Genomic DNA, 11291 nt, shown 5'->3' on the forward strand with positions numbered 1-11291 from the left:
TTCCAAAAGACAGTACTGACAAGCACTAGAGAATGTCTGGTCTCAGGCTGCCTCCTGAAGACAGAGGCAGGCATACTGTGCATCCAGATAATTAGGTCCTAAAAGACACATTCCAATGATCCAAATGTGGTCTATATCTGGCCAGACAAGAGAGCTGGGCAAGTCTGAAGATCTCCAGAAAGATTTACTGGAAACACATTTGATTCCTGTACAGAGAAGGATGGGTGTCTCAGGGAGCAACCCTACAGATACATCCATGGCACTTTGCCACTATCTAAGGTGAATGCTACACCAGGGGACTTTGCCTTGGGAGGTGCATTTCCAGGGACTCTTGTGTTCCTGGCAGTTCCGGGTTACACTGCAGTGGCACCTCCTCCCACAACATGGGAGCTGCTGTGGGCTTTATGGAGACATGGCAGGAAAGTATAGAGAACATCCACTGTGCATCACCACTGTTTGAGGGGAGTTAGCATTTATGCAGATACAAGAGTTCAAAGATCTGTTTCTGAATTTTTTTATCCTGAGATAAATGTAGTACATCTGGCATGTTTGCTAAATAACCCACCTTCCAGAATGGGGTTGGCCTCTAGGATTTGTTGCTCTATCCACGAATGCTGGCCACTGACAGCTGCCAAAAACTGTAGTATTAGCTTTGTGCTTTCAGTTTTCCCAGCTCCAGATTCTCCACTGCAGTAAGAAACAAGATCATTAAAGGTTTCCTTTCTTTTTTTGGCTAGGGTGGCAAAATGGCAGACCAAGTTAAAAAAAACAAACAAACAACCCATTTAAATTTACCCTGTGAATGGCAGATCAGACTTTCTTTCATAGAAGACTGGAAAATTCTAGTTTTTCCCTATCTTATCTGCTCAAATTTAAGTTGTTTTTTAGACTCAGACGGAGTACTACATTCTCCCATCAATTAAAACCAAGCAAATCCATGGAAGACATTCTGTACCTGTGCAAATGAAATGCTACTTGCTTTTCTTCTTTATTGCATTACTACATTGTCAATGCTAGTCTTAGCACATCAACTGAGTTGCCTCAGTTATAATCAGTTATTACTGAAATGATACTATCTGGTTCTTCACACTGATGACAAAGAGAAAATGGATTGTTTATAGGAAGAAAACAAGCTTTCCTCCATCTTCAGGTTAGCAGAGGTTATTTCTCTCCAGGAAATGTCTATTCTCAGAAATTACACATAATGTAAATGTCATGCATGTCTCTAAGATAAAAGCCCTACATCACACAGGCTCACAGTTTATGTTTCTATATGTAGTGACTACATGCCGAATGTACAGCCATATTCAAAGATTCTGGGGCAAAACAATGTACTTCAGAGGTCCCTTGCTTAGGTTCTACCCTTTGCAGCCTAACCTGAAAATGAAGAAGCAGGGGAGAAAATATTTCCTTCCTGTTGTCTGTAGTCTTATCTGTGCCCTTCCACTTGGAAAGTCTACTGTCTCCACAAAGATTTCCCCAAAACCATGCCAGAGCTGGTTTCTGCTATTTGTCCTCTCAGTCCAGTCACCTGATCACACAGCACTGGTCTCTCCTGTTCCTCTTCATATTGAAGTAACAGTTGTCTGCAATGGCAAAGACATGAGGGGGTAGCTCTCCAATCCTCTTATTACAGTACAGTCGGATCTGATCCACTGTGTAGAGGGGCAGCAGCTGGTATGGATTCACTGCTACCAGGATTGATCCCGTGTAAGTCTGGAAAACAGTTGTGAGCATTACTGCTAGCAGCAAACTTGCAAACAAGAATACAACAAAGCCACTTGCAGTATAAATCTAAACAGAGGCAGGAGGGAAGCCTGGGAGACCATAGCAGCACTTAGGTGAAATCCCAGTTCCTCACTAGGAAATGCTGTTCAACATCCTCGCATATGGAGGGTTTTGCCCAAAGAACAATGCTAAGTGCAATCTCCTTGCCAAAACACAGCTCGGGTCTCTGTCTCAAGCTGAAGTACCTGGAAGTCCAATCTGACCTGGCATTTTTGTGTTATCATAAGCTGTTTTGCAATGTTTTGTTAAGCTGCTTTTGTATTCTAGTGCAGATGTAGCTGAACTTCACTAATGGACAAAGCCATAGTTTTGCTATTTATATAAGGATTTTGTAACATCTGTAAAGAGCACCACAACTGAAATGAAGGAGCCTCTTGAAGGCTGTGGAGATGCAAGGCAAGAATATTGTTCAATAACTACATAAGACAACTGCATACTGCTAGAGTCTAATATAACGGGTCTATACACACACCTTGGTAGTTATAACTGCAGCATCTATAAAACCAGTCCTTGTTTACACTAAGCATCGCCACACCTATGTTTGTATACTCCTTTAGTGTATATAATGTGGGAGGCAAAGCAGGGAAAAACCTGAATATTAATGGTGGTATTACAAACTGGAAACTAAGTAACACAGAAAATAAAAATGCCAAATTGCTCAGTCACAAATAAAACCCATAATGGCCAAAATATCCAGATATGTTCTTTATCTATTTTATTACATTAAAATCAAGTTAATGTTGGCTTGGTCTGGAGGACAATCATGTCACTGTGTACTAGTTGGACTGATCCTGCAGGTAAGAGCAGCACTAAGCTGTAACATGGGCTGGATTTACCTCTCTGTCAGTGACTGGTGGAAATGATCACTAAAGGAGAAAGTAAAGTAGGGTCAACACCTGTGCAGAGCTGTGACTGCAGAGACTGCTCTTAGCTCTCTTCTTCACAGTTGAAGTACTCAAAAGAAAGAAGAGAAAAATTGTTGCGTCTCCTTAGCACCCTTGATCAGTAAAGGACTCAGAGGGCCCCATGCATGAAAAGCTTGCAGGCTGCTCAGGTCACCCACTAAGTGTGACACAGAGGTCATTCCTCAAAGCGACCTGGCCCAGTGACCATGGCAGCACTCACATAGATTTTGTGCTCCTGGTGTCGGATGAAGAGGTTGTGCACCATGCCAGCTTCATGGAGATCCCCAAGGCAGATCATGTCCTCCACCCCCTGGACGGAGGAGGGGTGCATCAGGTGCACCATGTGCATGTTCCGAGCCGTGATCCAGTGTTCCTGGAAAAGCCGAGACACCACCTTCAGTGTGTGATGTGGCTCAGAAGCAAGCACAGGAGAGCTGTGTCTTAGACCAGAGTGAGCTTCAGTGTAATGCATGCTCAAATAAGCATGTTCTAACAAACAGGTGTCTGACCTACAGGAATTAACTGGTTTGCTGCTCCCCAGAACTGGATTATTTAAAACACTGAATGAAGCCATTCAGGTGGATTCTGAACATCACCAAATTTAACACCGTTCAGAGTGCAGGTCTGTCAGGTCATCACAGCTACAACATTGTACATAGTAGGGATGAACTGATTTCAGTGGGATCATGTTTTCACCTAAAGATTCACCAAATTTAGGCATTGGAGCCCATCCATTTCCTTTTCTTAGCTATATTGATATAACTTTTATTTCAAGAAGCTCTGAATCTTCATAGTGCTTGGATCCGGGAATGACAGGGCATCATCTTATATTTGCCTTATCTTTATCTTCTTTCTTTCAGTATATCGTACCAGGCATTATCAAAGTCAGACCATCTGGGTAGATGGAGCTTTGGTCTGACCCAAAAGGGCCCTTCTTTTGTACTTTATACTTTTAAAGTTTATGTTAATCTCTTACAGAAGGTTATGGCATAGCCCACCTTGCCTTCATCATCCTGCAGCAAGATCCGTCCTGAGTCAGATTCTTTCACAACTGCCCCAATAGGGACATTAAATTCACTGTTTGGTTGAGTGTCCAGCCACACATGATCACCCTGGGAAGAAAAAAACTATTGTCAAGTCCAGTGACATACTTGATGCCATGTAGCTCACAGGCAAATACTTCTTAGTCTTATTTTTTAGTGATTTGATTTCTTTAGAAGTGTTTAACTGGGTAAGTTCTTACTGCCTGAAGACTGCACATTCGCAGACCTCTGAGTTCTACTTCCACCTCCATAGCTGACCAAGATCATGACTTTGGACAACTCATCAAACCCAGGTCTCTCTCAAGAGGAAATGAGGCAACACCTTTTAAAAAGACAGGAATTACACAGCTCCACTGCCTCCACCAGTCTGGTGGGGGGCACAGTGAATGCTGGTGAAGTACCCTGGCAGCCTTACATTAGCTGTGGTGTTCTTTCAGAAGAGACTCTTGAGAACATGGACTTTACTAGGAAAAACAAACAAACAAACAAAGAAAACCCCAGATGCCTGGAAATGCAGAGCACTCTGTTGTGAGAATTTTTAGATACGTATTCTTCCTGCTATGTCTGAAATGTGAGTGCATCCATGATCTCTCATAGGAAAAAAAATGCACCAACATTCTTTATCCAGCCCAGCTCCTCTCTTCATGTTTGTAGATGCTTGGCAACATTCTGCCACTGCAGAGCAAGCAAGAAGTGCTCTGCTGTCCCTGGAGGAAGGAGTGAGCCACAACTGCCCTTTCCTAGAAATGAGCAGCATCTTGGTGCCACCTGCACTAGTATTCTGGTTATACTCCCCTGATCCAGGCCTTCAGGAACACCTTCTCTTGCCTCAGGCACTAATACAGATTCAAATAGAAAGATGGAATAAAAACTGAACAAAGTTGTAGATCAGATCTTCAGTGGGCTTTTTAGCTGTCTTATATACAATTTTCTTACATACTTGTTGTGGGTTTAGCTAGGTGTAGGCCTAAATTTAGGCTTTAGATTTCAGAATAGGCCTGAGACTATCAACTGACTTGAGCTGGGCTGGGCTAGCTGACAGCTGACTACTACTGGCCAATGGTATTCCATACCATATTCCAACATCATCTCAAAATATAAAAGCCGGAGTAGGAAGAGTTTCTCAGTTCCACCATGGCCGAAGTAGAGGCAAGACAGGCAGCTGCTGTCTTGCTGAAGTGAGCCTTGTCTGCTGCTCACTGCTACTTCACATTTTGTTTGAGTTCAAGGAAATAAAACATTTTATTGTTATTCTCTCTCTTTTGCCTTGCTGGGTGTCTTGAGGTACTTTATGGATCTAGAGTGATAGAATCTGGTTCTGGTGAGAAGCAGAAAATTGTTGCTATATCTAACTTGTGTAAGTGTGTGTTATATTGTAGTTTTAATTTTCTCTTTTCTGTATAAATATATACAGTTAGTTTAAGTTTGAAGGCAGTTAAACGCCACCCTGACACCCGATCCCATCAGATCTTGGAAACTAAGCAGGGTCAGGCCTGGTTAGTTCCTTGAATGGGAGACCTCCTGGGAATACTGGGTGCTGGAGGTTCTAGTCCCGAGGACTTCGCTGTCACCGTCCAAGCTCGCTCGGCCATGGCAGATGAACCTTAGGAGTTAAAGGGTGGGGCCAGTTCTGCGCACTCTGTGCCTCACCTAAAACATCCTCTGCGCAGGCTGGAAGGACACACGTGGGTAGAGCCCTTCCCAAATTCTCGTTCATGAAGCCTGGCCATCAGTTTAAGTTTAAACCTGTTTTGAGTTTCCAGGTTTCTTTTCCTCCCTTTAGTCAGTGGAGGGAGAGAGGCTCTAACACTCTGTATTGGGCAGTTAGCATTTTGCCAGCTCAACCCAAGACAATACTGTAGCATTTATTGCCATAGTTTCAATATTTTTATTAAAAAATACTTTTTCATCTCAAAATGCTTTGTGGACTTACATTTAAAACCAAACAACCAGCGTAAAGCATCTAAAAACATTGCACCAGCTTATGAAGAATGTTACAGACTAACAGCTCTCATGCTGAAAAAACTCCAGAGGTAATTTGTGTGGTTTCAGTGCCACACCTGGTGACAGAGGTCACCTGCTCAACCACAGGATGGCCAGGTTTGGCAAGACACCCTTGCTTCCCTAGCCTAAGCTAAAACTATTTTATACCATGTTGATACTGGGTTATTGCTACTTTCTTTGGGCCTCAGGTTAGTCAGTCAATCACAGCAAAGAGTAGGACTTACCTTTCTGAAAACCACCATTATGTTTCAGATCACTGTATGCAACCTGCAGTGCCAAGAACATAACATTAGGCCAGAAAAGGGCTTTGATGAGAACAGACAAAGGAGTTTCCTTGTAAAAAATAACAGCAAAATGCCTTAAAATAATTTTGTTAACCAGAAGACATCATAATACACCCAGTGTAGAAACAATGACACCATCTACCCAAAGCAAAGAACCTGCAGGACTGGGATAGTGGTCTGTGTTCTACCACATAGCCCTGGAGATGCTCTCAGCCCTGAAGATTTCACTGTGCACATTTTCACACCAAATAATTTCCTCAATCAAATGCTTCTCTCAGTCAAATGCTAGGTACAATTATTGGCTGAACTTCAAGGTTGGCTCACTAATAAAAACACCCCACAGTGCAAGGTAACTTGATGCACAATGGAGTTCCCTTTGGCTGAGTTCCATCATACCCTCCAGCTTGAACCTACCACCATACAGAAACTGAGGCTTAGAGTCCATCTTCCTCGACTGGAAGTGAAGGGGTTGCAATCAAGGCACGAACAGCAAATAAGGAACACCAGGGAACCACAATAAAATTAGGAACTCCCTCGCAAGAACATAACAGTGAAAATATCTGTGGCCAGAAATCTGCAGCAGTGCTTTAATTAAGGGATTATGCTGTCCAGGCTGTGATACTTGGAATAACCAAGGAATCAAAGTCTTCAGAAGCAGCTTTCTGTCCCACAGACAGAGCTGGATCTTGGGAGTTATTCCAGGACTGTGTTTTGCCAGCTCCCACTCTAGTTACAGTGGGAAGACTGCTGTATATATTTTACTATGTGTGAGAAATCACAGCTAAGTTAGCTTTGAATGTTTTCAGAGTTCTAAACAGGGATTTTTCCCTCCTCCAGCTAGTGGGAGTGATCCCTGCACAAATAACCTGTAATTCAGCAGCTGCTGTGACCATCAGACTTCAGTTGTCAGCCAAAGTCTCTTCAGCCCCATATTCACAAACTTCTCACAGCTGTGGGACCCAATCTGCTCCCTCCATTCCTCTAAAGGATCTCCCCTCTATCCATTGTTCCAACACAGCCTGGGAAAATTTTGAGCTCAGAGTTAAGAATGTTTACAGTGAGCAAAATGGTCTAAAAATTAATTCTATTTTTACTCTCTTTTGATCTGTTACGACTGATAACACTATTATTATTACAGCATTTTATCTCAACATATTTTACAACTCATAGTCAGTAAGGACATATTGAACTATCTGCATCCCTTCTGCTTGTTCCTGTTTGACAGCAAACCACTTGAAAACCAATTTACAAGATGAGTGAACAGTACAGGACCAGAAAAGGAGCTTTAGTACTTACTCCAGGCAAAACCATGATGTCTTGGATCATCCCCCATGATGAAGAGAGACACCTGGTCTGGTTTTATCTTGACACTTAAATCTAAATTTCTTATTGTCTCTTAGGCTTTTGGGAAGTTATTTTATTCTGGCCCTAAATTATATTTGCCTAGGTTTGGGGCAGGTTCTCTGGAAAGTTTGAGCAAAACAAGAAAACTGTAAATTAAATTAGTTGGAAGTTCCATTTTCTACCTGTGCTATACAAATAATGAGCAAAATCCCAGTTTGTAGTACCATTTATTAATAGGCTACTTCATCAATAATTTCACTGACATCCTTTGGATTACCTCTATCATGTAGACGATTTAGAATTTGATATTTAAATTTTTTATAACTGCTGTGTAATATGGATGCTATATATTTTAAGAGATACTCAAATTTCATTTAAATAATTTTATGATTTATTGTCATTTTATGGTGGGGTTATACAAATTTCTGAGGTTTAGAACTTTGCAACTAAATTACCAGAAAATTGTTTTAAGTCACCACGCTATTTTTGGAAATTCAGGCTCTTGAATAATGAAGATTACCAATAAAAGACCTTCAAGGTGAAGTTCAGGGTACTATTGTTTTCTCCCTCTTATTTTAATAAATTTTAATGTTAAAACCTTGCAGTGAGAAAATTAGACCTCATTTTATCATTCTTATAGCTGCCCACTTTTTTTTTACTTAGTTATTTGGGAAGGTGCAAGTACCTTCCATAAACCATGGTCTTATTTAAAACTGATGGGTGCATAAACAACCTTTTCTTTAGACTGAACAAAAGGAGTAATTACACTCCTGCAGATATATCCCACTGATGTGGATCTTTAGATTGACTATTAGAAAAGGGACATTTAGATTGGATATTAGGAAAAACTTCTCTATGGAAAAGGTCCTCAGGCATTGGAACAAGCTGCCCAGGGCAGTGGTGGAGTCACCGTCCCTGGAGAGATTAAGAAGATATGTAGATGTGGTACTTGGGGACATGGTTTGGTGGTGGTCTTGGTAGTTCCAAGTTAACTGTTCGAATTTATGATCTTAAAGCCATTTTCCAAGCTTTTTAAGGAGGGCTATAGGGGTAGCAAGATGGAAACTAGGAAGTGCTTGACAAGCTCCTTGATCTTTGCATGCTATTTGTGGCTACAAAGGGCTATACTGTAGTGAGGATTGAACAGGGTTTCTAAGCAAGCCCAGGATGATTTACCACTCAAAGTTATGGTAAGATAACTAATCATCAAAATTGCAAAATGTATTGGGATCCCAAAGTAAAAAGTAAATAGAAACTTCAAGAGATAGTGGATTGCTGATGTTGAAGTACAGTGCTAACACATGTTTTAGGAATTTTAAATGTAATTTTCACATAGGCATTTCAGTAACAAGAAGAGAGGTGGAATGTCACATTAAATAACAGAAACTGTAGAAACAGCAAGGGCTGTGTCCCAACACAACACCTGCTGACCATATTAAGAATTGCTTTTCCCTGTAAGACTAGGGCAGCCTCCAGAGCTCATCTGGAACTAAGACAATTCTCAATTTTGTAGCATAAAATCCATGAAAATTTAGCAATACAATGTGAGGCTGTTCTTTCTGGATGCTTGGGGGTTTTATGTTCTTTTTGTACACTCTCTCTAGAAGGAACTTCAGTCTTTCATAAGCAGTTGTTCTTATGGCAAAGTCCTCATGTTCTTATTCAGGGTTCAGGAGCTGGATCTGCATTATCAACTTCAACACGGTGATGAGCTGTTCTCACAAGCAATGGAGGGTGATACAGAAGCATGGTATTTGGCAAACACAGGCTAAAGATGGGCCACAGGCAATGATTCTGATCTGACAGGCACTTCACTACCTGCACCAGAAACCAGAATACAGTGACAGAGTGGAACTGTTGCCCCCAAAGAGGTGCACATGCAGACACAGAGACAACCAGACTGTGTCCCATCCAAGGGGCAGCTGGCCCTGGACCCAGGGATAGATGGGTGGGGAAAAGATCCTGTATAGTCCCTGTGTTGGATACACAGTTCCAACATTAAAACGCTTATTCCCAGTCAAGTCGTAGTTGGCTACCCCTGCAAACTGGTTGCATGGCCCCTTCCTGGCAATGTCTGGCTCTCTCTACTGCTTTTCTCCACCAAGTAATGCAGCACCATAAACCAAACGTTACCCCACAGGATGAGAATTTACCTCTCCAGAAGAAATCTTCACTGTGTGGCTTCTACAGCTCAGGTCCCTCTTTTTCATAAGCATTGGAGTAAGAAGGAAAAGGAAGGTGAAACTGGCACTGGTGCCATTAAGGGATCCCTCACCAAGTGCCAGTTCTCTGCTGCACAAAGGAGGAAATGACTGCACAGTTATTTATTATAGGACTTTGCTCCCAGTTCAGTGTATATGTCCTTTCCAAGTCAGGTGTTCCAGTAAGCACAAAGGCTAATTCTTGCCTGGGTGAACCTTAAACTTCAATCTCCCCTCTGTACCTATATCCTTTCAGATTTCTGGAAAGCACTCCAGGAAGAAAACCTTTTAGCATCTGGCCTTATGCTGCTTCAACACTACTGACTTCCCTGAGCTTCCCTCTCACCCTGTTAGATATGAAGAAGATCAGGCTTCAACTCACTATCAAACCCTTCCATTGGTTGTATATAGCTCTTTTCTGCAAGAAAACATCCATCAGTCTGTGTCTGGTGTGGTCCATGCTTCACCGCACCTAGAGCTCAGAGCAAAATAAACTCATGACACTTAACTGAAATTCATACACACACCCATATAAAGGGTTCTGTTATCGTAATTTACCTCACAGCAAACCCTGCCACCATGTTCCAGAATCTAGTTGCATGTTAACTCCCTATTTGTCCACCTCTCTCTTTCCAAAATAGGACAGGGCGATCAAGAGCTTCCCTCTTTCTGGTTGTTCCACATATAGTCTCATTAATCCTGTGTTCTTCTAGTTAAATTCCAGTATGGAAAAGAAACAGAAATGTAGTGTATCTGTAGAGAGGCAGACACAGGGTTTCTGCAGCCCAAGCAAGAAATTAGGAGTCAGGCACATTCCAATGTTCAAGCAGTGAGAATGAGATTTTTTCCATCTACTTTTACCCAGCTATGTCACCTTCCTCTAGGGCATTGTGCAGAAGATTATGCATTAGTCTGTGTGCCCATTATTAAACATGCAAATGAAAATGTGCAACAATTGTGGACATGTGAACAGGTGCTAGTATCATTAACACTTTTATTTTCATTTTCTTGTTTCCTAGGTGCAGTGTGGCTGCACTATATGACAGGAAAGACAACACAAAGCCCCTGTGTCCGATTCCTGGGGCTCCTGCTGCAGCTCCATATCAGAGGTAAGCACTCAATCATGGCAATAAATAGCTAAGAGTAATGTATGTTTGTCCACTTTACATATTTGTGTTTTAATGTCAGCCTCCTTACCCGTGATTTTGTTTTAAGTTTTACAGCGTCAATGAAGAAAGATCCAGGAGCAGAAATAGAGCATAGGCCCTTCTGGGCTCAGAGACTCTTCGAAAGAGGCAGGAAGACACAAGGCAGAGAGGAGAGCTTTCTTCAAGGTTCTAACTGTGCAAATCATTCTCACCCAAAGATTTTGCCTCAAAGTAGTTGTTTATCAAACTTATTTCTGATACAATTTTTAAAGTCTGTATGATGTAGGGATTAACAAAATTTCAAGTGTTCACTTTATTAGATGAAGATCAAATATTGGCAAATAAATAAAAGTACATACCTTTATACTACCAAGGCAGATTCTAAACCCAAAGCTTTTTGTGTAATTAGACTGCAGGTGGAGAAAAGTGCCATGCGTATTCCTTCAGCAAAGGAAACATACCTGCTGAAATTTCAAATGGAGCCTGTTTGGGGACAGAAAATCTCATTCTCAAAATAATCTACATGGTTAACACTTGTGCCCAAGGTGCTGTGGCTATGCTATTTCAGAAAGAA

At 41.7% G+C, this 11291-nt stretch overlaps 1 protein-coding gene across 2 annotated transcripts in view; it reads right to left on the reverse strand.

Annotated features, from left to right (window-relative positions):
• The window catches only part of MYO7B (myosin VIIB), a 49650-nt gene extending 39996 nt beyond the window's left edge, over positions 1-9654 (reverse strand). For both annotated transcript variants that reach the window (XM_071566835.1, XM_071566834.1), the window contains exons 1-6: positions 9522-9654; positions 5965-6007; positions 3692-3805; positions 2914-3066; positions 1532-1716; positions 566-687 (exon numbers count right to left, since the gene is read on the reverse strand). In XM_071566835.1, the coding sequence (XP_071422936.1) occupies positions 566-687; positions 1532-1716; positions 2914-3066; positions 3692-3805; positions 5965-5982 (592 nt within the window). In that variant the 5' untranslated portion in view covers positions 5983-6007; positions 9522-9654. The remainder of the gene's footprint in view (positions 1-565; positions 688-1531; positions 1717-2913; positions 3067-3691; positions 3806-5964; positions 6008-9521) is intronic.
• Positions 9655-11291: the final 1637 nt, after the last annotated feature.

The sequence above is a fragment of the Pithys albifrons genome, chromosome 11 (assembly GCF_047495875.1).
Source record: "Pithys albifrons albifrons isolate INPA30051 chromosome 11, PitAlb_v1, whole genome shotgun sequence".
NCBI classification, from domain to species: domain Eukaryota; kingdom Metazoa; phylum Chordata; class Aves; order Passeriformes; family Thamnophilidae; genus Pithys; species Pithys albifrons.